General features: G+C 47.0%; 1 protein-coding gene across 5 annotated transcripts in view; it reads right to left on the bottom strand.

Annotated features, from left to right (window-relative positions):
- The window catches only part of ZMYND11 (zinc finger MYND-type containing 11), a 785,443-nt gene that overhangs the window by 423,721 nt on the left and 334,115 nt on the right, over window positions 1-27,607 (bottom strand). For all 5 annotated transcript variants that reach the window (XM_085631939.1, XM_085631940.1, XM_085631942.1 and 2 more), the window contains 2 exons: window positions 25,061-25,138; window positions 9,018-9,107 (listed from right to left, as the gene is read on the bottom strand). In XM_085631939.1, the coding sequence (XP_085488065.1) occupies window positions 9,018-9,107; window positions 25,061-25,138 (168 nt within the window). The remainder of the gene's footprint in view (window positions 1-9,017; window positions 9,108-25,060; window positions 25,139-27,607) is intronic.

Here is a 27,607-nt window from a genome sequence, read left to right on the forward strand (position 1 = left end):
GTGGGGCAAAGGCAACTAAAAGTTGTTTAGTCTTCCTAAAGACCTTAGTCCTGTCGATATAGTACATGAGGGCTCTCTTTACATCTAGTGTATGGAGTGCTCTTTCTGCGACAGTTTGTGGGTTTTGAAAGAAAACAGGCAGTTCAATAGTTTGATTCATGTGGAACTGCGATATCACCTTGGGCATGAATTTGGGGTTGGTACGTAGTACGACCCTGTTGGCGTGAACCTGTATAAATGGCTCTTGAACGGTTAGTGCCTGGAGTTCACTAACTCTCCTCAAAGAAGTGATTGCTACTAGGAAAGCTACTTTCCAGGTGAGGAATTGAATCTCGCATGAGTGTAGAGGTTCGAAGGGTGGACCCATCAGGCGTGTGAGGACCAAGTTGAGGTTCCACATTGGAGCTGGTGGGTGGCTTGGAGGAATTACTCGTTTGAGTCCTTCCAAGAATGCTTTGATGGCTGGCACTCTGAATAAAGAGAGGTGCTGCCTGTTCTGGAGATAGGCTGATATTGTGGTCAAATGGACACGTATTGAGGTGTATGCCAGATTGCATCGGTATAGGTGTAAGAGGTAACAAATTTTGTTTTGGATGGATGCGTCTAGCGGGTTAATGTCATTATTATTGCAGTAAATGACGAATCTTTTCCATTTGGCTGCATAGCAAGCTCTGGTAGTGGGTCTCCTGGCCTCCTTAATGATGTCCATACAGTCAGGTGGCAGGTTTAGGTAGCCAAACTCTAGGACTTCAGGAGCCAGATTGCCAGGTTCAGCTGTTGCGGATCTGGGTGCTGAATCTCTCCATGGTTCTGCGTCAAATGCGCGGGTTTGATCCGCAGTCTTTGATGCGGCACCACGGAAAGTTCGAGAAAGGTGGTGTACCATGGCTGGCGTGCCCACGTTGGAGCAACCAGGACGAGTGTCAGTGAGTGTTGTCTGAGTTTGCGTGCCACCAGCGGTATCAGTGGTGCTGGGGGAAAAGCGTACGCAAATCTGCCGGATTAGTTCATCCATATCGCATTGCCCTGCGACTGCGGATGTGGGAACCTGGCGGCAAAGCTTTGGCATTTTGCGTTTTCGCTTGTGGCGAATAGGTCTATGTCTGGATGACCCCACTGCTGGAAGTACGGCTGGAGTACTGATGGGTGTAACTCCCACTCGTGCATCTGGTGGCTGTGTCTGCTGAGCAGATCCGCCATCTGGTTGTCCTTGCCGGGGAGGTGTTCCGCCATGAGGAACATGTTCCTCTGAATGGCCCACTTCCACATGCTCTGAGCCAGATGAGACAACTGTGGAGAGTGTGTTCCTCCCTGCTTCTGTATGTAGTACATGGCGGTCATGTTGTCCGTCCGGATCAACACGACTTTGTTGCACAAGTGTACTTTGAATGCTTTTATAGCCAGGAAGATTGCCATCAGTTCTAGAAGGTTAATGTGCATCCTCTTTTGTTGTGTTGTCCATAGTCCCTGCACTGTGTAATTGAGTACATGAGCTCCCCATCCCTGGAGAGACGCGTCCGCTGTCAGTATTATTTGTGGAACAGGCTCTTGGAACGGTCGGCCCTTGCAAAGGTTTTGTGGATTCCACCAATGCAGAGAGTTGTATGCCCGACGGCTCACCAACACTAGGTCTTTTAGTTGCCCTTGAGCCTGATTCCATTGACGTGCTAAGCACTCCTGAAGCGGGCGCATATGTAGTCTCGCGTGTGGGACTATGAAAATGCAGGAGGCCATCATGCCTATCAACTGCATGAACACTTGCGCGGGAAGGGAGTGTTGGGGTTTGAACTTGGAAATCAGCATTTGCATGCTGTTGATTCTCACTAAATTCGGCTGAGCTGTGGCCGCCAGAGTGTCTATGGTCGCACCTAGGTACTGTTGTACGTGTGCGGGTTGGAGATGGGATTTTGGGTAATTTAGGGAGAACCCCAGACTGTGAAGAAGGTGAATGGTGCGGGACATGTGGCTGGCACATTGCTGGGCTGACTTTGCTTGAACAAGCCAGTCGTCCAGGTAGGGGTAGACATGAATGTGTTGCCTCCGTAAATGTGCGGCCACAGTAGCCAGGCACTTTGTGAAAACTCTGGGCGCTGTTGTCACGCGGAAGGGAAGAACCTTGAATTGGTAGTGCTGCCCTTGAATAGTGAACCTGAGATATTTCCTGTGTGATGGGTGAATGGGTATGTGGAAATACGCATCTTTGAGGTCTAGCGTGGCTAGGAAGTCTCCCTGTTTGAGCAGTGGTAGGACTTGTTGCAGGGTGAGCAAGTGGAAATGCTCCGAGAGAATGTAGCGGTTGAGGGGTCTCAGGTCTAGTATAGGTCTGAGTGACCCGTCCTTTTTCGGTATTAAAAAGTACAGGGAGTACACCCCAGTACCTTGCTCGTGGACGGGTACGACCTCTATTGCGCCTTTTTGTAGCATACTTAGCACTTCCTGCTGTAATAGCGTTAAGTGCTCTGAGGACATAGGACGGTGTTTTGGCGGTATTGTGGGTGGAGTTGAGGTTAATTCTAGGCAGTAACCGTGTTTGATAATATCTTTGACCCACATGTCCGTGGTGATGGAGTTCCACGTGGACAGGAACCTTTGTAGCCTTCCCCCGACAGGTGTTATGTGGTCGGGAGGAAGGGAGAGGGCGTCACTGTTTGTTCTTGGGGGAGGACCTGGTGTTGCCATATCCGCGTCCTCTGCCCTTTGTGCTTGAGCCACGATATCCACCCCGGTATTTTTATCGTAGGAACTTTGTGTGTTTCCTTTGTTGTAGGTTTGCTGTGACCCCTGTCCTCTACCTGCTCCTCTATTTCCGGGGCGACGAAAGGAGCCGCTCCGAAAGGTCTGCGTTTGGAGAGCCCCCATGGACTTTGCAGTGTCTGTGTCCTTTTTTATTTTTTCTAGGGTGGTGTCAACCTCTGGCCCGAATAAGTAGTCGGGGTTGACCGGCTGGTTGAGGATGTTATTTTGTACCTCAGGTTTGAATCCGGAGATTCGTAACCAGGCGTGTCGTCGTAACATGACGCTAGTGTTTATGGCTCTGGCAGCTGTATCTGCGGCATCCAGTGCACACTTAATGGATGCGTTCGTGAGGAGTTGTCCCTCCCTGATGAGGATCTCTGCTCCCTCTTTGTATTGGTCAGGGAGATGTTGGAGTAATGTTTCTAACGTGACATAATGTGCGCGATCGTAGCGAGCTAGGAGTGCCTGAGTATTGGCAATACGCCATATGTTAGCTGCCTGGGCTGCAACCCATTTGCCGGAGGTCTCTAGCACCTTGGACTCTTTGTCCGGGGGAGGAGCATCCCCTGTTGTCTGCGAGTGCGCCCGTTTGCGAGCATTCGCGACTACTATGGAATCCAGAGGCAACTGGCCTCTAATGTAGGTAGGGTCCCCAGGCGCCGACCTGTATTTTTTGTCGATCCTGGGGTTTATTACTCTTGCCCTGGTGGTTTCTTTGAAAATGTCCTTTGCTGGTTTGAGGACACCTTTCAACATGGGTAGAGTTTTGATATTCCTTTCTGAGGATGCGAAAGTATCCATGAGAAAATCGTCCTCGATGGTGTCAGAGTGGAGTTGCACACCATGATTGGCCGCAGCCCGTTCAATCAGGGCGTTGAATGCGGCAGTGTCCTCTGTGGGAGACGTTTTTGCGCCATATAGCTGCGTGTCCTGTGTATCCATAGGTGCACCCGGGTCTACAGGGTCATCCCAAGCCTGGTCAGGGTCCTGTTGGCCTGCAGGGTCCATCTCTCCGGGGTAGGGGACGTGGTCACCCATGTAGTCCTCCAGAACGTCGGTTTCGGAGTGTGTTGGAGAGAAGGACTGTGGATGTTGGTAAGAGGTATGGTGAGGTTCGTAAAGAACTGGTTCCGAATCCACTGGCAGCTTTTTCTTTAGCGGGATCCGGTAGGAGTCCAAAGCTGGCTCGGAAGTTATTCTCCTCTTGTGGAGCACCATTCTGCCGGTGTCGGCATCGATGATGTGCGATGGTGACGTCTCCGCAGGAGAGCGTTCGGCAGGTGTGATCCTGGTGTGGGTGACACGTGTTCTGATTTCGAACAGTTTTGGGGCCGTGGATGGTGGCAGGCCAAAAGTGATGTTGGCCGGTGCCGGAGAAGCTTTTCGTCGGCTGCTGCAAGCTCGGCACCGAAGTCCCGTTTGGTGCGGTCGGTGCCGACGGGTTTGGCTGGCGTCGAAGGTGTGTTGGGCTTCGATCCGACCAGTGTCACTTTCAGTTTCGGTTTCTGATGAACCAATACAGCTTTCGGTTTCGGTTTCGATGAAGGGAAACCAGTCGTTTTGGGTAGTAATGGCTGCCGCTGAATGTCCGAGGCCGGGCCAGAGGGCGGGGCCGAAGAACTGCGGGATAGGTCTTGGGTAAGGCCCGAAGGCGATCCCTCGACCGGAGCCATAGACTGATGCACTGGGATATCCTCAGTCTGTATGGGTAGGCCTTGCTCGTCACCGGAGCTACTCTCTTCGGCCCCTAAGGCCTCATTGTAGTCTCCTACCTCGGTGTCGGCTTCGTCTCTGTGAAAGAGTCGTTCTTCGGTGTCTTCCGATCCGGAGTCGTGTTCGGAAGCGGGGTTGGAGGGTAGGTTCTCCACTTCTTCGACCTCTTCGTCCTCGGCGCTGAAGATGTCGGTCGGGGCCGGTGCCGCTTGCTGCGCTTCAAGTCTCGCTGCTCGTCGATTCCGGAGAGTCTTCTTGGATCGGAATCGGGCACAGGCCATACATGTGGACTCGTCGTGATCCGGTGAAAGGCATTTGTTGCACACCGGGTGGACGTCGACATGGGGATATTTCGCATTGCATACAGGACACCGCTTGAATGGTGTCCTCGATTCCATCGTCGATGTCGGGTCGATGGTCGGGTAAGATGCGAAAAAGTTGTTCTTGAAGTTAGTAAACTAACAAATAACTATCGATACCGATCGGGAACAGTACCGACGCGAACTAAAGGCCTTTTGGCCTGTAAGAAGTTTTTCCTAACTTGAGTCAAGATAAGCACATCCGAACCCAATGGCGGAAAAAAACAATCTGAGGATGGAGAGGATGCCCATGCGCACTGTAGTCCAGGGGAGGAGTCACCTATCCCAGGATACTTCGAAGACTCTTCCAGGACAACAACGTGCAAACATCCGGACCCAACACTAGGCGGCGATCTATGCACAGATATGAATTCAGCAGCCCACATGCCTCGAACAGATACAAACAGCCAACCCCGCCAGGAGATGCTCTGCGCACTCCCACTATTGCAACCACTTCAACAGCTTAGCATCAAACGAAGCATTCTCCTTCAACTCTGCAAAGAATTGGTTTTACTGAAGACACAGGTCCCATTGAAGGGGGGTGGGGAGTCATCCTAAATCGAACTGTTGGAACTAACACTGGACAATTTGGATACTCAACATCCTGTGATATCTGGTAATCAAATATATCCAACAGGTAAGTACAGTAATATTTGCTTTTTTCTGATATGTGGTAAGGAAATACAATTTATCAAGTCAATCTGTGGACTCTTAACTGATTGTGCTACAAATTAATTCCTATTAAAAGTAGGTAACTGGGCATCTCATTAGTCCAATTAGAATTTCCCCTCACAATCTCTTCCTTAGCCCTGGGGTGAGTCAATCTAACAAGACACCCTGGTGCACAAATGAACCGACTGTGCTTTAGAGAACTATAAAATAAACCTTCTGCCGAGCACACGCCCTACAGTTAGCCAAGCCACAGACTAACAAAGGTTTAAGCTAACAGACTTCATAAGGACCGAGAAATCAAGATCCAATTGGAGTACCAAGAGTCTGGTATGGAAAAAAATCATTAACTCAAGCCACTCAAAACAGTACACACATTTAAGTATCACTGGATGCTACACAACAGGAAGGTGATGGTCACGCTCCAAGTTTTTGGCATTAACGTAAAAAAATGAGATCCATCAATTTAATCTGTACATGACTAATAGCTTAAGCTGTTAATATTTCAATTAACCATATAGATGCGGTTTTAAATTCTCAATTATGTATGGTAATCACATTTCACCGACTGGATCTTCCTATTCCCAGTCCTTCATAAATTTTGAAGTGAACCAATCTATGGATACCAACAAAGTCCAAAGCAGACAGATTAAATAAATCATAGATCCCAGACATGATCTAGTGGGCAAATATCCAATAAGAACCATTACTTGAACCAGTGACACTCAAAGTACGGCCCAGCGGCCACATGCGGCTTACTCACCCTTTACATACAGCCGCCTGGTCAACACTAGCACTGGGCTGTTGTTTACTGGACCCAGCACTAAAATCAAAAAGATGCTAAATAAACAGGCAAGCATTTGTTTAAAGGTTAATTGATGTTAAAGAAAGGAAGTAACTAGGATGTCCTGCACAGCTTAATTTTAGGAGCAGCTTGATTTTTAAAGGCCTCTTGCAGAAAAAGTGTACAAACAAAATAAAGTATCTTCAGAATTAAAAAAGTCTATTTCTGTCAAGAATTCCTGTCATGCGAGGGGAGGAAAACGGTAACCAGCGAAAACGGACTACATCTCCCAGGATGCTTAGCGGTTGAGAGGTTATGTAAACAGGAGAGCTGTTACATAACTCAAGGAAAACACGCCCTTATGTAAACAGGAGAGCTGTTACATAACTCAAGGAAAACACGCCCTTATGTAAACAGGAGAGCTGTTACATAACTCAAGGAAACACGCCCTTATGTAAACAGGAGAGCTGTTACATAACTCAAGGAAAACACGCCCTTATGTAAACAGGAGAGCTGTTACATAACTCAAGGAAACACGCCGTTATGTAAACAGGAGAGCTGTTACATAACTCAAGGAAAACACGCCCTTATGTAAACAGGAGAGCTGTTACATAACTCAAGGACAACACGCCCTATAAAGGGAGGAACCGGGAGGTACAACGCTGTCGGATATTGTGTTTACACCGACGTACCTGCTTAGTGAAGAGCAGTGTTCCGGAGTGGTGCTCCAGTAAAGCAAGAACGGAGGTAGGTCGAGTCGTTACTCCCTGGGCCGTGTCTTGCCCCATCGTCACCTGTGAAGGACCCGGAAGCTCTACCGGATAACCATTGAGCTTCGCTTTTTGACTCGGCTGAGTCAAAGCGCAGTGGCGCTTTTGCTGGTTGGAGTCGTAACTCCCAGCCCGACCAGAGATACAGGGACTGCCAGCTGTAACGCACACCAGGAGGTGTTTGCCGCGTTACAGACTCGGAAGTCCACAGGATCGATCGAGCGGCTGCTCTCGGTTCAGTCTTCTTTGCTTGTGATTGGGGTATCGGTGACGCATCACCAGGAGGTGACTCCGCGTCCCGGTGCAGTCTGAGGAAGAGGTTGAGCGGCTGCTCCCTTCAGGTAGAGACCCCGGCTGGGTGTTTCCCTGACTCCTCGATTCTCCCCAACACTCTTCGTGCCCCTCACAGCCTACCGATTGGCATTGTCGGCCATTTCATTTCTGCCCTCTGTTGGCATACGCCGGGATCGGCGTATATGCAGAGGACGGTTAGGACCATCCGTGCTGTGGGCTGGTAACGTACTTAGCCTGGAGGATTCCAGTGACTATAACCTTTGTTTATTCCTTGTATTATTTTTGCCTTCATTAAAATAACTAAACCTTCACAAGTGGTTGCGTTCTCATTATCGTGTCTGTTAAACGATCCTGAGACGTTCAGGGCGTTACAATTTCATTAACAGGCAGAACCATTTCAACTTAGTATACAAGATTTTCAGGGCATAGAGAAGTAATTTTTAAGTGATAGTTTTCAAACAAGGAGTTAGAAACATTCATTGACCCCCCTCCCCCTTCCACTGACAACAATGCTCACAATGAACTAAGAGGCAAGGCAGTTGCTATGTGCACTCTTTGGGTGGTCTGCATTCCTATTATACATAAATAACTGAGCTTATTAAATAAAACACAGGAGAAGGATTTTACAACACATATCCTGAAATCATGTATTTCAAGGTCCTCTTATATGTGATAATGAAGAAAAAAAAGAGGGAAGGAGAAATAAAACAATTGGCTAGGATCACACAATTTGGTTAAGTGGGGAAGCTGGGATTAATCCCAGGTTTTCTTGTTTCACATTGTGCAATGTAGCCACTAGATGTATATTTTTCACTTCCCCTACACCCACCTTACAGCTAACCCCTCATGCACCCCTCCCGCCCCCCTGACCCCTACCCTACTGGTAGTAATGCAGCTCTTTGTCAAAACACACACCAAACTTTTTGGCAACTGGGAAAATGTTTGAGAGTACCTATGACTTGAACAATATATTAGTCAGTTATACGCAAGGTTCCCACCACCATCCAATAGGATTCATTACTAAACAATACCAAACACAAATACATACAGCGTTAACAGAAAATGTGAATGTTCCACAACGCTCACATATCCATGTCCCTCCAAATCAAAGGGGGACTAGGCCAGAAGCAACTCCCCATCCTGCCCCAGCCTGCTGATTCAGTCTTACTGATCACAAAACACCTTTGGTAACAGTGGGCGTTATTTACAAACAACCGACTCTTCATACTGCAGCTCAGCTAGTGTTATGGGTAGAGTCTCTACTCCTCATTTCAAAGGAGGATGTTTGGTCCAGAGAAGAACAGGTGAAGTCATTTATCTCCCTCCCGAGCATCACGTGGACAGTCTGTCAGCACAAGCTAGACAAACAGAAAGGTTGTTGAGAAAAGTGACTTTTTACGGCCCACCTCTAGAGGTGGGGTAGGTTAGAACAGCATGTAAAGCTCAGATTGCTTCATTTGGGTAACAAGGTGCTTGTCTCATGAGATCACCTCAAAGCTGTGAAAGGACTTTGATGAGGAAAATGTATTAAGACGTAATGAGCGAATCAGAGGCAGGTGTCAATTATCAGACATACACATGTCCACAAAGATTATCAGTCAAAGAGTTCCTTGGCACTACTATATGGAACAGATGTATGAAGAAACTGTCACATTATGCACTACAATTGTTAACAGAAGGAATGGAAATTACCTCATGAATGGTAGACACATCCATCTGTGTGTGAATTAGCCTTTTGAACATTGGGTGCTTGCTGTCTTTCCCTTTTTTAATATCAATGGCCTGAAATGATTAGACAAACAACATTAACAATACCAGTTCATTATATTGAATATAAAGTTATTTATTTAAATTAGTTGGACAATGCTGAACCCCGGATAGAAAAGTTACCTTTGTGATGATTGCCCTATCCGACTAGCTATTTCCAACTTAGAAGGTAGAACCTGCTTCACAGATGGTGTACATTTGTAAAAAGATTTATAGGCAGGGCAAGTACCACAAATTTGCAGTACATTGCAAATCTGGCTTCCTGTTGTCCATTGCCTTAATTACCCTATTATGAAAGGTGGAGAATGAGGCAAGCATGCTAAAAAGGGGCTGTTGATAGATGGTGATACTAAAGTTATACAGACTAGGGTCTCATAGCAGTGTTTTAAAATACTTTTTTGAAGAGGAACAAAGAAATGTTACTTACCTGTAATCCTACGTATCAGTCATTGGTAAGCTCTTTTAATTCAAAAGTGAAGGAATACCTCTTTGCATGTGCAGGCAAATAATGGAACACTATTTAGCGGTATATTTCTAATATGAAAAATCAATAAAAATGAAAGAAAACATACTTACTGAAGGCAACATTTTCTAACCTCTACTTTCGGACATTGATAATTATACTCGTGGATAGAATTTTCAAACAGGTGATATGGCTGAAATCACCACTATTTTTAAGGTACCATCTAGGTAGGTATTATATATTCCAATGCACATAACGCTAATTTGACACTGCAGCTTTGCTAGTTCTAAAAGACTGTCAGCCCTCATATATTGCAAATACTGGGTCAGGATGGCCGATAAAATTTGAAACCTTTTAAATTATCCAAGTATATGCATTTGGAATCCAGTGAAGCAGGAGGGAATACTAATGACAGAGAACTAAGCTAACAAGTAAGTTTTATTTCTCTGTAATTGGATTCTCGGAGACTGCGATAATCAACACAATAGTGCTTATCAAATGTATGCAAAGATTTGCAATAAGGGGCTTAGCAAATATCTGGTACAGGAACATTTCTAATGACAGCAGAAGTGTCCTCTTTCCCTCTTGTGGAGATGGCCTTAGACATCCTCAGAAGAGGCCTGCTTGCTTCTTAGAAGTATACACTTAAATACTATACACCCAGCTATGGTTGGCTTTGAGGATGCTGTGCCTGTGTGAACTGCTTTATGGCTGACAAACAGTTGTTCAGATTACCCGAGATTATCGGTCTTGTCCAAGAAGCATTTTAGGCCCTTTTAACATCTAATGTAGGAGAGATCATTTTCCAAGCAAGTAAGTGTCTGAGATAAAAGTTGTAAGGGAAATGGTTTGATTGAACTTTAGTAATCTTAATTATTTCAAAGATTTTATAGCTTACAGAGATTGTAAAATATTAGGGTGATGTACATTAAAATGTGTGGGATGCGGGCATAATGTAGTAAATGCTCTATATATCTGGGGGTAAAACAAGGATTGGGAAAGGCCAACTGGCTGGAGAAAAATGGTCTGTAGTTGCTGCTTTCATGATGTAGAAAAGAAAGATGAGTTTGTAAGAATTATTTACTGTCATGGAATACCTTACAAGGTTCATCCTTGTGTAGAGCCTGAAGCTCATTCATCTTTAGAGCTAGGAAAATAGCCAAAGAACAGCTACGTTCTATGATAGTTTTTGTGCCTTGTATTTGTAGATAGAGTCAAATGGAGGGCCCATAATTTTTAAAAGTACACTGTTTAGTCACCAGGGAGAAGAGGGTCTTTAGTGAGCAGAAAGACTTTGAGAGTGTGATTGTTTTTTCTCCACCAGAACGGTGACAAAAAAAGAATGTCAAGGTGGACTTTTCCTATAAGCTGTAGAGGCAGCCGGATGTACTTTAATTGAAGAAAAATGAAGTCCAGATTAATCCAAATTAAGATAAGGGAGGATGTGTTACATCCTAGCAACTTCTTGGGTCCACCAGTTTCGTGAAAAAAAAGATGCAGAACTTCTTCTGCATGAAAGAATATGATGATAGAGTTGAAAGTTGTTTGGATTCAGTCACGAAACTCAGACTGCAGACATTCAGGAGTCAGACAGCCAAACTCATCAACTGCAGAGAGGGGTGGAAGATCTTGCCCGAAGTCATGGTGAGCAGGCACTGACTGCACAGATGCCTCCTGTTTGGCTGCAATGGCAAATAGAACCGATCCGGATACTACCATTTCATCGATCAATCCGAAATAACTAAGATAACTGCCTCCTGCGGTACTTGGAGGTGGGGTTCACAGCCTTCCACTAGCTTCCCTGTTTTAGCGTCTTTACACTGGCTGCCGAAGAAAGGAGCACTCCCTTTTAAATCACTCTGTTTAGTTCATAAAGTGATTGATCTTTCCAATAGATCACCACTACAGCATAGTATATTGTGACTTAGGATCTGCATAGCTTTTTGTGACCCCCAAAATCTGACCTAAAATCTATGGGCAACAGAATATTTTCTACTGCGTCTGATGCTAGGTGGAATATGCTGCCCTGTACCTTCGCTCTGAATCAGATCTACTAAAATTCAGAAAGCAGTTGAAAACATGTTTCCTCGAGTCTAGTGGCGTTTGGTAGCTTTGGAATTTTTGTGCACGTTTAGGAATCCTTATTTTGCATGCCATGACATCCTAGTTAGGGTCATGGAGTGCTCTACAAAAAAGAATTAGATCATACACGACATCCATAGACATGTCAAAATTTGCAGCTTAGGTTTGAAAATGGAAGCCTACGGAGATAGTTTGTCTAGCCACACAAGAGAATAACATGGTCTCTTGGCGCCAAATGCTAGAGCAGAGAAGTAACAATTGCCTAATTATGTTTTAAGTAATATCAGAATGCGTAACTAGCCCAACGAAGATCTCAGCCTCAGGACATATGGGTCAATATGCTTCTGAACAAAAGAAAGTGCAGAATCTAGGACTGGTCCAGTGCTCACACTGTAAAATAATAAGTGCCTGGGCCATCGACAGGAGGCCACTCCAGCTTGCACCACCCATTGCCCCTGCCAGCGCTGCTAAATGACAGTACCAACACAACTACTAACCACCACACTCCTACAAGGTGTGACAATTCAGACTTTTCCTGGCCCCTAAAGCAACATGAATGGTTTTGTGATAAAGGTTTTAGTCATATTGTAATGTATATTGAATGAATAAACAAATGTTGTTGCACTAATTTCTAAATTAAACAAACACCACCACGTGGCAGACTGCGATGAGTGCTGATTTTGACAATTAAGTGCTGGTGCAGAGCACCAGAAACCACTGGCTCAAATTAAGCACTGGATTGGTCAGTGGACAAGCACATGATGAAATATTTTCTTACCTGTAACTCCAGCTCTCTTGCAGGGGTATTTCCATGATAAGTCATAAGCACTTGAATAGTGCCGCCCACGTGCCGGGACCCCGGGGCACTTCTTTAGATATATCTTCTTACGTGGATATTTTTCGCCTTTCTTCAGGAAGGCCAGCAAAGACACTTTAGAGATAGAAAAGACAATAATGCAGCCTAACTAAATAGGCTACAGTGGCCACAACTTCATGTTGAAGTGAAAAAAATAGCAAGTATACTACGTTTTGTGCAATTTTTTATAGTGTTTAACACACAGAAAACTCCCCTTCACAAAACTCCTTTTTTCATGATAGAGATGAAAAGATGGGACAGAGTAGCCCCCATAGGCTGCCATTATATGTCTTAAACTAGACACTGTGCCTTTAAGCAAACCCCAGAGACAACTAGCATCCCATGATGCACAGCCAGTGGCAGTTACTTGAGTTTTTAGAAGGCGATGATAAGTGAATTCCTATTCCGTATAATGGATACATCTGTCTATTCCACCAGGGAGGAGGGAGGGTTGCTTATGACTTATCATGGAGATACCCCTGCAAGAGAACTGAAGTTACAGGTAAGAAACTATTCCTTCTCTTGTAGGGGATTTGCATGTATAGTCAGTCACAAGCACTTGAATAGACTCGTAAGCCCATCCCTATAAAATAGTCGCAGTGGATGAGACAGCGAATTAAACTGCAAGTTTAAGCGAAGAGGTTCCGAAGGGAAGCCTGCCCTACTTGAGCGTCTGTCTTGGCATTAGAGTCCAGGCAGTAGTGTCTTGTGAATGTATGGACTGACTTTCAGGTAGCTGCCTTACAAATCTCCGAAATGGGTATATTGCGAAGCAAGAGTAAAATACAAGAGACAATCCATCTTGAAATGGATTGTTTAAAAGTCGCTAGACCTGTACGGAGATAGCCATAGTTTACAAATAACGGATCCCTCTCCATATATCCTTAATTTTGTCCAGATAGAATTTCAAAACCCTTCTGACATCCAGGGAATAAAGTGATCTCCACTGGAGAAGATGGATGTTGGAAAAAAGCAGGCAAGAAAAAAGTCTGGTTTACATGGAAATCCGCAATTACCTTAGGAAGGAATTTCGGAGGAGTCCTCAACCACTTTAGATGTATGGAAAACTGTGTATGGTTCTTGACAGCAAAGTGCCTGGATTCTGCTAACCCTGCGAGCGCAGGTGATAGCTACAAGGAAAGCTGTCTTCCAAGACAGATGCTGAAGAGTAGCCCTGTGAACGGGTTCAAAGGGCTCTTACATTAGCCGAGAAAGAACCACATTAAGCTCCCAAGGAGGGGAAGGACTTCTAATGGGAGGATAAGAACTTTTACAAACTCTCCAAGAAATCTTTAATGACAGGAATTCTGAAAAGGGAAGTTTGTGAAGGGTATTTCCAGTAAGCAGTTAGGGATGCCAAGCAAACCTTAATGGAAGAAAATTGGAGGCCAGATCGTGCTAGATGCAGCAAGTATGGAAGGATGACATCTTCCTGGCGAGTGCTAGGGTCCTCCTTCCTAGATGAGCACCAAATACAGAATCTCTTCCATTTATGAGCATAAGCCGAGCGTGTGGATGGCCGCTTTGCTTCCTTAGGAATGTCCATGCAGTTTTGAGGTAAGTTCAAGTGTCCATACTGCACTAGCTCGGGAGCCATGCTCCAAATTCAAAGAGGAGAGGTTGGGGTGCACCATCTGTCCTCCAAACTTCGTTAGTAAGTGTGTTTTGCATGGCAGCCGGAGATTTGGACGGACAGACCAGTGAAGGAGGTCTGTGAACCACCATGGACGTGGCCATTCCGGGGCTATGAGAATCATCTTAGCCCGTGATTGAGAGAGCTTGATGAGAACTGCCGGGGTCAGAGGAACGACAGTACAGAGATCTGGGCCTAAATCCATCGTTTTTTTGCTCACCATTCCATTCCAGTTTAAACCCAGCCATATGCAAATCAGTCTTGACCCTGTGCCTCATGGGAACAGTCCAGCCCGAACTGCCAAGCCAGGTTCTCTCTGAACTGGAAACAAGCATCCTAGGACCGGTTTCGGGGTTTCACCCCTCTTCAGCCAGGATAGATTGATTCCAGTGAATCAAGCTATGGGGGATGGGGAAGTATGCGTCTTGAAGATCTATTGCTCATAACCAATCCTCTTGATGTAGTTGAGGATAGATCTGGTGTAATGCTAACATCTGGAATCTTTCTCTCCGAATCCATTTGTTGGCCTTCCTTAGATCGAGAATGGGTCTGAACTCATTCTTGTCTTTCTTTTTGACGAGAAAGAATCTTTAATACAGCCCTTTGTCTCGTTGTGATGAAGGAACAGGTTCTACTGAACAAGTTACTTACCTTCGGTAACGCTTTTTCTGGTGGATACAGTATCTGCCTGTGGATTCCTCACCTTGTGAATATCCTCTGCGCCAGCATTCCACGGAACTTTTCATTCCCAGCACTCCACGCCGACGTGTGCGACGTCACAATGCATCGGCTCCGCACGCGACTCCGTACGACGTCACCGGAGCCATAAGAAGCCCACGTCGGCGTGATGACGTCAGTTCCACCCATTTTTTCCATGCCTTCGAGGCGAACAGGTGAACCAACGACAACTCCAAGTATACAGTATACCAACATATATACACAGCATACAAATAAAAGGAATGCTAAACAAACCAGCATTGCCTACAAATGCACAAGAAAATATCAAAACATTCCCACAAGACCTCTTTCATGGTATACAAAGGTGGACAACGGGGAGGCGGGTGGGTCAGTGAGGAATCCACAGGCAGATACTGTATCCACCAGAAAAAGCGTTACCGAAGGTAAGTAACTTGTTCTTCTGATGGATACATCTGCCAGTGGATTCCTCACCTTGTGAATAGATTACCACAGCAGTCCCCACTCCCGGAGGAGGGTGCCCACCTTCCTAAACCAGAAAGTCTTGCAAGACAGAGCGCGCAAAGTGGACCTCCCTCCTCAACTCTAAGTCCAAGCAATAATGCTTTGCGAAGGTATGGAGGGAGGCCCAAGTCGCGGCTTTACAAATGTCTGCCACAGGAACACCCCGGGTCAAAGCAGATGTAGATGACTTAGCTCTAGTTGAATGAGCTCTAATGCCCTCAGGAGGGGTCTTACCAGCCAGGGCGTAGCAGATCTTGATGGCAAGGATAATCCATCTCGACAACGTGCGCTTGTGCACCGCTCTTCCTTTGGAATGTCCAACATAACCCACGAAGAGCTGATCGTCCAGACGAAAGTCCTTCGTTCTGTCCAAGTAAAAGCTTACAGCTCTCTTTGGGTCCAGGCGATGAAGCCTTTCCTCCTCTTTGGAAGGATGAGGAGGAGGATATAAAACAGGGAGAGTAATGGACTGCCCCAAATGAAACGGAGTGACAACTTTTGGCAGGAAAGCAGCCCTGGTCCTGAGAACCATCCTTTCAGCATGCAAGGTTAAAAACGGGGGTTTAGAACTAAGAGCTTGAAGCTCACTCACCCTCCTTGCCGAGGTTATGGCTACAAGAAAAACCACCTTACAGGACAGCATCCTCAAAGGACAGCTATGTAGAGGCTCAAATGGGGACCCCATCAGAAAGGTTAAAACAAGATTAAGGTCCCACTGAGGCATTACAAATGGAGTGGGAGGAAACATGTTTGTAAGGCCCTTGATAAACCTCGGAACAACCGGAGATTTAAAAAAGTGACGGTTGATCTGGAAGGCATAGAAAAGCCGATAAGGCCGAAAGATAGCCCTCGACCGTGGCCACAGCACAGCCCTGCTGAGCCAGGGAAAGAGCAAACTGAAGCACATCAGAAAGATGGGCTTTTAAAGGGTCAATGGATCTCTCTCCACACCATTTAACAAACTTAGACCACCTGTAGGAGTAAACGGACTTGGTGGAGTGTCGCCTGGCCGATAAAATAACGTCCACCACATCAGGCGGGAGAGAGAATGAACTCAGGTTGCCCCGTTCAATCTCCAGGCATGAAGGTGTAAGCTCTGGAGGTGGGGGTGTAGAACCTGCCCCTCCGACTGCGAGAGGAGGTCTGCCCTCAGAGGGAGACGGAGCGGAGGGCACGAGGAGAGGTGGAGGAGATCTGTGTACCACACCCTTCTTGGCCAATCCGGGGCAATCAATATAACTTGGGCCCGGTCTTGGCGAATCTTCCTCAGAACCCGAGGAATCATGGGTATGGGAGGAAACGCGTAAAGGAGCTGCGAACCCCAACTCAACTGAAAGGCGTCCCCCAACGCCCCCTGCATCGGATACTGGAGACTGCAGAATGACGGGCAGTGCGCGTTCTCGAAAGTGGCAAACAGGTCCACCCGAGGAGACCCCCACGTCCGAAAGACGTGAAGAACCACCTCCGGATGGAGCCTCCACTCGAGGTCGGCGGAGAACTGCCGACTGAGACTGTCCGCACGCACGTTCAACACCCCGGCCAGATGATTTGCCATCAGACAAATCCGATGGTCCTGAACCCAGGACCATAGACGTAAGGCCTCTCTGCATAGACAAAGAGACCCCACTCCTCCCTGCTTGTTGACATACCACATCGCGGTCGTGTTGTCTGTCAGGACTTGAATCGACTGACCGCGAAGGGAAGGGAGGAAGGCCTTGAGCGCCAAACGAATCGCCCGCAATTCCAGAAGGTTGATGTGAAGCAACCTTTCCTCTGGAGACCAAAGACCCTTGATCTCCAGATCCCCCAGATGAGCACCCCACCCTAAAGTGGATGCATCCGTTATCACTGTGGCCACCGATGGAGGTAGATGGAAGGGCTTTCCTTGTGCCCTTTACGCTCCACCAAGACAGATCCGCTGCAGCTTCTCTGGAGATCTTGATTGACTCCCTGAGATCCCCGTTGTGCTGATACCACTGGAGCGCCCTCATGTGCCAGCGTGCGTGGTTGACCAACAGAATGCAGGAGGCAAACAGACCGAGCAGGCGAAGGACCTTCAGAACTGGAACAACCGCTCCACTGTGGAATAAAGGGACCATCTCCTGAATGTCGAGAATCCTTTGAGGAGGAGGGAATGCTCGACACACAGTAGTGTCCAGTACTGCCCCTATAAACAGGTTGCGTTGATAGGGCACCAGGTGAGATTTGGGCACATTGATCGAAAAACCCAAGTCGAATAACAGCTGAGATGTCACCTGCAGATGACGCTGCACTATCTCTGGGGACTCTGCCTTCAGAAGCCAGTCGTCCAGGTAAGGGAAAACCGGGATCCCCGACCTCCTGAGATGAGCAGCCACCACTGCCATCACCTTTGTGAAGACTCGAGGTGCGGTATTAAGACCAAACGGGAGGACCGCAAATTGGTAGTGTTGCGACCCAACCGTAAAACGGAGATACTTCCTGTGCGACTTCAGGATTGGGACATGGAAGTACGCGTCCTGTAAGTCGAGCGACACCATCCAGTCTCCTTGCTGCAACGCTTGAAGAACATGCGCAAGGGTCAGCATCTTGAATTTCTCCTGTCTCAGGTAAAAATTCAAGATTCTGAGGTCCAGAATCGGACGCAATCTGCCGTCCTTTTTGGGAATCAGAAAATACCGGGAGTCGCATCCCTGACCCCTTTCCTGCTCCGGAACCACATCTATTGCACCCTTCTGATGCAAGGCTAGAACTTCTTTCTGCAGGAGAAGCAGATGGTCTTCTGAGCAATAACCTTGGCAAGGAGGGTAAGGGGGAGGAAACTCCCGATAGGGAAGGGCGTACCCAGTCTCTACGAGGTTCAAAACCCAAAGGTCGGTTGTAACAGATTTCCAACCCCGTAGAAAGTAGGACACCCGACCCCCCACAGGTCTTACATGATCCGGGATGGGGGATCTAGGGCTGCTTCCCTGAAGCCTCATTTGGAGCAGAGGAGGAGGAGGAAGAAGAAGAGTTGCGTCCAGAACCTCTCCGACCCCTTTGCTTCCCTCTATAGGACCTATAGAGGGGATTCTGCTGCTGTTGTTGCTGCTGCTGCTGGGGCTGTCGGAAGGAGCGAAAGGATGTTCTTCCGAATCCCCTAAACTTTCGAAAAGCTGTACCCCTAGCAGGAGCCTGCAGACCCAAGGACTTTGCCGTCAATCTGCTGTCCTTAAATCGTTGAAGGGCAGAGTCTGCCTTTTCCCCAAACAGTTTCTGTCTGTCGAATGGCAGATCAACCAACGTGGCCTGAACATCTGCTGAGAATCCAGAGGAACGGAGCCAAGCCTGCCTCCTTGCGGCTATAGATGACCCCATAATTCTCGCCACCGAGTCCGCCGTATCCAGCCCAGACTGGATCACCTGCCTGGCAGCCGCCTGAGTGTCCGCAACAACCTCCAAGAAGGATGACTTATCCCCCTCAGGCAACTTAGGGGCCAAAGATTTAATAGAGTCCATCAAGGCATGAACATAACGCCCCAGCAAGCATGTGGCATTAGATGATTTCAGCGCCATACTTCCTGAGGAGAAGGACTTCTTGGCCGCCTGATCAATTTTCTTTGATTCCCTATCAGCCGGAGACTGAGGGAAAGCACCCGAAGCATGTTTTGAACATGAAGCCTGCACAACTAGGCTCTCCGGAGATGGATGCGTAGACAAAAAATCAGGATCCCCTGGTGCAACTCTGTACCTTCTTGCCACCTGTCTGCAAACCGCCGGAGATGAAAGAGGTTTCCTCCACACCTCCAACACCGGTTCCAAGATGGCCTCATTGAAAGGCAACAAAGGCTCCGAAGCGGACGTCGGAGAGTGCAACACCTCCGTAAGCAGGTTAGACTTGTACTCCACAGAGAGTAGCTGCAGATCTAACAATTCTGCGGCTTTCTTAATCACCACATGGTAGGGTGCCAATTCCTGTGGAGGAGAAGATCTTGCAGAAGTATGCTCCTACTCTGGGGTGGTATCCAAACCACTTGCTTCTTTTATCCCTTCAAACTCATCCGAAGAAGAGTCAACTTCCCCTTCTTCCACCTCTGCTCGATATCTCCCTTCCTCCAATACCCTTTGGGCCTCCCGTCTCGACCGGATCCGGGGAGCCGGCGTCATCGACGTCTTACGCGGCGTCGGTGGAGCCAGAGGTACCGGAGTCGGAGGCGCCATAGGTGGAGTCGGCGGCGCCGGACGCGGCGCCGATGGAGTTGGCCTCGGCGTCGAGGAAGGCTCCGAAGACTGATGGTCCATCCGAGGTCGAGTCGGATCCCCAGCCGGCGCCGGAAACTGCCAAGAAGGCGCCATCGGCATAAAGGGCAGAAAGGGGGCCTGAGCGTAATGCTGCGGCACCCCTAGAGTATACGTCATCGGACCCACGGGACCAGTTGGTGCTCCGGATGGGAAGGCCGCCCTATTAAAAATACCATACATGGCATTCAGAAAGCTTGAGGAATCTGTACCTGGAGCTGGGAATTGGGGATAAGGGACCGACCCTGTATCCCTTTGTGGAGTCACCGGCGTCGGCTCCGCAGTATCATCCACCGGAGCTGCAGAGTCATCCGGCACCGGAGCAGCCTCTTCCTGTTCTTGCTCATCCAAAGGAACATCACTCCACTTGACCCGGAGTCGAAGCCTTAGACGGAGCCGGTGACGGCGTCGGGGAACGAGCTGGAGCCCGCTTCGGCGAGGGAGACTTCGGAGACTTAGAAGGAGAAGGAGAAGGAGACAAGTCCTTGCTCCGACGTCGACGGGGCGAAGCCGACCTCGACTTCCTGGACTTCGAGGACCGACGCCGAGAAGAATGCTTCCTCTTCTTGTGGCGTTTCTTCGACTTCGACGACCTCGAAGTCGATGACTCCCGCCTCGACTTCTCTTTTTTTCTCCCTCTCTTCTCCTCACCGATCTTCTTCATGAAGAGCTTAGTCTTCCTCTCCTTCAGCGCTTTAGGATTCATGCTCCTACAGCACCCGTTTTCTTCCATATCGTGGTCTGAAGAAAGGCACCATAAGCAGTCCTGATGCGGATCCGTCATGGACATCAGGCCTCCACATTCCCTACAGGGCTTAAAGCCCAACTTCCTCGTCGAAGACATACTGAATTTTACACAGTAACACAGCTAAACTACAAAGTAGCTATAGAGCACTGGAAAAAACCGTTGCGCGTCGACGGCGTGGAAAAAAGGGAACTGACGTCATCACGCCGACGTGGGCTTCTTATGGCTCCGGTGATGGAGCCGATGCATTGTGACGTCGCCCACGTCGACGTGGAGTGCTGGGAAAGAAAAGTTCCGTTGAATGCTGGCGCAGGGGATATTCACATGGTGAGGAATCCACTGGCAGATGTATCCATCAGAAGCCTGGTTTCATAAGAGAATGTTCACTTCTGCTTGATATTGTGATAGGTGGATGGGTGATAAATCATAGAGAATATCCACTGCGCACAGTATTCAGAACCCAACTGTCTTGTGTGATTCTTTGCCACTCTGCCAAGAAATGTTGAATGCTTCCCCCTACCGGAGTGGGTAACGGAAGATGGGGGAAGACAGGATTGAGGGTTTGGAACCAGTAGGCATCCTGCCTCCTTGTGAAGGTTGTTGTCCTGACCTTCCTCTTGGTTTTGTCGTTTTTGATAAGGTTGGTAGAATCGTTGATACGATTGTTGTGTGCCTGACTGTCGACCCTCATACCACCGAGGGGTTTGAACCCTCTGTGTTGAGTATCGGCATGAGAAAGGACAGAAAGCTTTTCGCTGATCTTTGGGTCTCTCGAGACCAACAGCTTTTAATGTTTCCATTGCTGTTTTCATACAGACCATCTCCTCGTCTGTAACGGGAGCTGAAAAGTGTAGCGCCTGAAAACGGAAGGTTCAGGATGCGTTGTTGTGCTTCTGGTTTCATAGAAGTCAAGCGAAGCCATGAATGCCATCAGAGTGCCAAAAGAGATGTGTCTGCAGCAGCGCTAATTACTTGTTTAGATACCATAAGTCCTTCCATTAAGATCTTGGTAGAATCCTCCCTTTTATCTCTAGGTAGATGTTCCGCAAATTGTTGGAGCGACTCCCACAGTGCTCGGTCATATCTACCTAACAGAGCTGTGGCACTAGCAGCTTTCATGGAAGTCACTGCTGTGTTGCACACTTTCCTTCCCACTGAGTCTATCTTACGGCATTCTTTTGTTAGCGCCGTAGTATGTTGCTTTTTAGCTGCTACCACAATGACAGAGTCTTGGGTTGGATCCACCCGTAGGAATGTGGGATCCTGTTCTGGAGGACGATACTTCTTTTGGCAGCCTGCGTGGAGCTGGCTTAATGGAAGAGGGTGTTAAAAAACCCTCCATTGCCGGTTCCAAGAGGCCCGGCACCAGAGGAAGCAAGGGACGAGATGCTTGTCTCTGTTGCAGAGTTTCAAATATCACAGAAGTTGATGGTGTCAGAGTGGACATTGGAATGTTCAATTTGGAAGCCCCTCGCACCAAAACTTCTTGAAAGGTAGAAATATCATCAATTGGTGAAATTCTTTGAGGAGGAGAGTCAGCTGAAGTAGGAGAATATCTTCCTGTACTTGTAGTGTAAGTGCCCCTGGTGTGTCTAAAACGAGATCTTCCACCGTGATGTCGGCGGTGGGAATGAATAGAGGAACGTCTATGGCTGCGAGAACGATCCCTCATGTGAGACTTAGACCTTGGCCTTCGTGGTGTGAGAGAAGGCAGAGGACGAGGTGTAGTAGGCTAAGGAGGAGGTGATGTAGGTAGCCTACGTTGATCATCTTGAAGATGAGGAGGAGACTGAGTAGGTGATATGGTCTTAGATGGAGAGTATGTTCAGGAATACATCTGAATCCACAAAGTAGATTAGTCTCCTCTTTTTCAGAGAGTTGTGAAGTAAAGAAGGAGCCGCAGATTGCACAGGAGACCCATCTTTCCCCCTCAACGCCAACCTACTTGTTGACTGCGACCTTCAGCATCGTCTCGAAAGAGAACTTCCTCTCGACGTCGACTGCAGACTTCTCGAAGTCGACAGAGTCCGTGAACGACCGTGTTTTCTCGACGTAGAATGACAGCTCGCTGTCGATCAATGGTGGCGTAGCGACGTCTATGGAAGGTGATGTGTCGACGTCGAGTGATGCGATGTTCTCAACGGTGATCTTGTCACCGTCTGTGGTGGGCTTCTCGACGCCGAATGAGGAGTTCTCGCCTTTGGCGTAGCCACCGTCGTTGAATATCTCCTCCTCCACGTTGAATATCGATGTCGTTTTGACTCAGAACCCTGGGTCGACGGCGAACGAGTCACAGCTGTGACTTCTCTCGACATAGCCTTAACGTCGACTGGGACGGACGCCGTTTTTCAGCCCTTCTTCTGCTGGGGAGCCCCCCAGAAGCTGAAGGTAGGGCGCTGGTAGAGGACTGACCCTCTCCTCGGCCTGAAGTCCCACCTTATGACTGGACCTGCTGTTTTCTTCGTTATTCTGCTCCCTAAAGTCGAATCTTCTCCCTGTCATGCAAGATACACCTGGAAAAGGTTTTACAAATGGAACAGGAATCAGGAACGTGAGTAGCAGGTAGGCAAATAATGCACACTCTATGAGAGTCAGTTTTGGCCTTCTTCTTTCCACGGTCTGGACACTTATCAATAAGAGATGGCATTTTTGAATGAAACTGTGGTAATTCCTGTCAGGAAAAGACAGAAAAAGGTAGAGAAAGGACAAAGACGTCAAGTGAAACACTTAGAAGTAAACATTCTGAAGAGATTTTTGAAGAAAAAAAACAAATATGCTAGAGCTCAATGCTCCAGGGTCCTGATAGTAGGAGCTAGAAAAAAGAACTGAAGTAACTGCCACTGGCTGTGAATCATGAGATACTAGTTGTCACTGGGGCTTTCTTAAAGGCACAGCGTCTAGTTTAAGACATATAATGGCAGCCTATGGGGTCTACTCTGTCTTATCCTTTCAGCTCTATCATGAAAAAAAGAGTTTTGTGAAGGGGAGTTTTGTGTGTGTTAAACACCATACAAAATTGCAAAAAACATGGTATGCTGGCTATCTTTTTCACTTCAAGATGAACTTGTGGCCATTGTAGCCTATTAAGTTAGTCTGCCTTATTGTTTTTTCTATCTCTTAAGTGTATTTGCAGGCCTTCCTGAAGAAAGGTGAAAGGTATACACTTAAGAAGATATATCTAAGAAGTGCTCCAGGGTCCCGACACGTGGGCAGGACTATTCAAGTGCTTATGACTATACATGGAAATCCCCTGCAAGAGAACTTAATAGTTATTTAGTCATTGATAAGAAGCCTGGTATGATTCTACTAACTGCTCCATTTGCATGGACTGATATAAGATTGGTTAGTTTTTAGCAGTTTTGCCATTTTAGATGTCAAACACAACAATTAGTTAAGGAAAAGCCTTCACCTGTTCCAATACATTAATACCTTTCATAGTTTTCACCCTCTAGTGATAAACGTCAGTTTGGGTTTCTACATGCTGTAAACAAATGAGTGACGCCATCTATGCAACAAATGTATTAATCACGTCCTGCAGGTTGACAGACCACATTCAATCTGCTCCTTCCAGCACTAGCAACACCTGAGCCAGGAACAGCACCTTGAACTTTTCTATGTCCAGAAACCAGTAGAAGACCCTGAGATCCAAGATTGGAAATGAGACCGCTATTTTTGGGGGAACCAGGTAGTTTCAGGCGTAGCACTCCTGGCCCCAATTCCTGCTGTGGCACCAATACCACAGCCTGTTTCAGGAGTAATATCTCTAACTCCTGCTGAAGAATACGTAGATAGTCTACTGAAGGGAGGAAACAAGAGAGGGAATGGGCAGAGAAGCCTGTTGGAAGGGTAGAGCATAGACCGCCTTTGCACAATCTTCAAGTTACATTGTTCGGACATTATGGCCTTCCAAGCGATTTCCTTGAGGGGAGCGCGCAGCGCCATATGGTTACGTGCACGCGTTGCGTTGCTTGCAATGGCAACGCGTGCATGTCTGGCGATTTCCTTGCGGGAGCGCGCGGCGCCATATGGTAGCACGCTCCCGCAAGGGAATCTCACAGGCCCCTCCCCTGCGCGAAAAGTAAACAAACATTGGCATAGCCAGTAGGTCTCGCTTTTGGTACCTTATTAGTATGTTTACTTTTGCTATAATCGCGGCACGTAAAGCGCGGGTGCCGCGATTATAGCAAAAGTAAAGAAATAGAAAAAAACATCTATTTCTTTACTTTTTCTATAATCGCGGCACCCGCGCATTACGTGCTGTGATTATTGCAAAAGTAAATATACTTATAAGGTCCCAAAAGCGAGACCTATTGGCTATGCCAATGCTTGTTTTGCATTGACATCTCCCACTACATTGCTTAAAAATGATTCTTTTTTTCCCCGTTTAATTTTAAGGGTTCAGCAATAGAGGACTAAAGAATAAAACATTGAGAATGGTCAGAAAGAAAATCTCCAGTAGGCCAAAACACAGCCACCCACATTTTGCAATTGTCATATTCAACATAGATCATTCTTTGAGCAGCATTACTTGCAGCCCATACATATGTAGACTATTGCAATCTCCAAGAAATGGAATCTAGGCTTCAGGAATGGTAACATTTTCCTATGCAACATGTTCTTCATCATAATCCACGCTAGTTAAATTAATCCAATAATCTAGATTAAAACAAAGGAAACTAATGGTACATTTTAACACATGTTTTGGACAAGAGCCCCTGCTGTGAATACTCACCCTTTCCTTCATACGAGAAACAATGTAGCGAAGGTATTTGCTTAACTCCTGCTTGTTTGAACTTTTCTTCTTGATCGCCTGAAGAAGATAAAGTCTCATACAGATTAATTTTAAAGAATACAGCTATAAATCCATTCTACAGAGATAATTTCTTAAGAAAGACATGCAACAAGAACAGATAGACAAGAGTGTAAACTTAAGAGACTCATGGGCAACATAGAAAGAGCATACTAAATCTTCATCATTATGAAAAGGCACATAAAAAGACTTAAGTGCAAAGTTCTAAGAAACTCTTAAAAGAACTTGTCAATGTCAATCTTCTAAAAAGTAATAAAAATAGATGGATATGCTAGTGAATTATACTATCTTGAAGATCCTGATGTTAATAATTGCACCCCTTTTCGATCAATTGCTGTAAATGCAGTGCATAGATAATGTATATCAAAAGCCAAGTTCATACCATAGGAAAGGAAAATGTTACTTACACTGTAAACATCTGTCTGTGGCATGCGCTGCTATAGATTCACATGCTGTGCATACTCCTGCCATCTAGTGTTGGGCGCAGACGTGTGCAACTTGTTTTTCTTCGAAGAAGTCTCCAAGTCCAGAGGTATACTGATCCCACCTATTGATGGTAATTCACATGGGCATCGGCTCCATTATTAGCTTTTTCTTTTCGAACGACAGGTGAGGATGGAAATGGTGTGTCGAGATACAGAAAAAGATTACCATGCGAAGAATGAAAAAAGGCAGGCATCTGCAACAACCAAAGGCTTATGGGTAGGAGGGTGGGCGCATGTGAATTTACAACATTAGGAGCCAAAAACAGATGCTTAGAGGGTAAGTAACATTTACCGTTCCTGGCATGCGCAGCTGTAGATACACATCCTGTGCATAGACGGTAAAGCAGTTCTCCACTAAATAGTGGCTAGCCTGAGTATGTTGCAGAGGACTGGAAAAGTGTACGGAATACAGCCTGGCCAACGTTAGCTTGCTGGCTTGCTCAGACATCCATACAGTATTGCTTAATAAAAGTGTGCAGAGCAGACCAGGTACCTCATTTGCAGATGTCAGCTATAGGAATATTACCTAAGAATGCCACAGAGACCCCTTTTTTGCAGATAGAGTGGGGTCTGCGAGGGGCAGGCAAAGGTCTTTTGGCTATGGTGTAACAGGTCTGTAAACATTTGACCAACCAGCGTGCTTCCTCTGGTTTAGAAAGAGCACGTGCTTTGTGTCGTTTGGAAAAAGACACAGAGCTACTCTGTCGTATGGAACAATTTTGCCCTGCCCTTTTAGTGTAAAGAGCACTCTCTGCTATGGCTCTGGATGTGGAAAGAACACGGAGTTCGATAGTTTTGTTGAGGTGAAAAGAGACCATCTTGGATAAACACTTTAGGTATTTCCTTAGGACTAGTCTATCGATGTGAATTTGGAAGAAAGTTTCCTCCAGGGTGAGAAAGAGCCTGAAGCTCACTCACACACCTGAGGGAGGTGACTGATACTACGAAAGCCACCTTCCAGGAAAATAACTGCAAAGGGCATGAGTGAAGTGGTTCAAAAGGAGGGGCCTAAGTGTGGTGGCAACTATGTTGAGAATCCACACGGGGGCAGGGGGCAGCCTGGGGAGAATTACTCTATTAAGTCCTTCCATGTAGGCTTTAATGAACAGAATTCTGAAGAGGGAAATGGGCTCCTTATTCTGAAGGTAAGCAGCAACAGCGGATAAATGAAGTCTAATGGAAGTTTAAGCAAGGCCTGATTTTTGCAAGAGAGGCAGATAAAAGACAATGTCTTGGGCTGCAGCCTAGAGAGAGTTGATGAGCCTGGGAATACAGTAGCACACAAATCTCTTCCATTTGGCTCCACAGCAGGCTCTCGTGGTAGTCCTACAGGCCTCCCTAAGGATGTTAATACACTCTGGAAGTAGGTTGAGGGAACCAAATTTTAAGACAACAGGAGCCAAATAGCAAGAATTAGCTGCTTGGGGTTCAGGGGTCTTAGTGTACCCTGGCTCTGCATGAGAAGGTCCAGACAGTTGGGCGGCATTTTGTGAGGCACTGGGAGTTGAGGACAATGGTGAACCAGGTCTATCTGGCCCAGTTGGGAGTCACCAAGATGAGGATGAGGAATATTTGCCAAAGCCTCCGAACCAGGAACGGAAGAAGTGGGAGGGCATGGAGAAGTGTAGGCAAATATCCCCTAACAGTTTATCCATAGTGCATTGCCCATGGACTGTGGGTACCTGGAGGCGAAGCTTGGGTATTTCGCATTTTCTGCAGAGGCAGAGGTCTACGTCGGTAAACCCCAACGATGGGAGTAGAACTTGTGGGTGGAGTTGTTACATCCTGCCGAGTAGGTCAGCAAGGTCGTGCTCCACTCCCAGTAAGTACTATGCCGGTAGATGGACTCTATGATAGAGTGCCCACTACCAAATGCCCTGGGCTAACGTAGCCAACTGTTGAGTGACTGCCACCCTGCTTTTGTAGGAAGAATATGGCGGTCAATTTCGTTCCAATGAGGACCACCTTGTTCTGAATGTGATAG

This window comes from Triturus cristatus, chromosome 10 (genome assembly GCF_964204655.1).
Source record: "Triturus cristatus chromosome 10, aTriCri1.1, whole genome shotgun sequence".
NCBI classification, from domain to species: domain Eukaryota; kingdom Metazoa; phylum Chordata; class Amphibia; order Caudata; family Salamandridae; genus Triturus; species Triturus cristatus.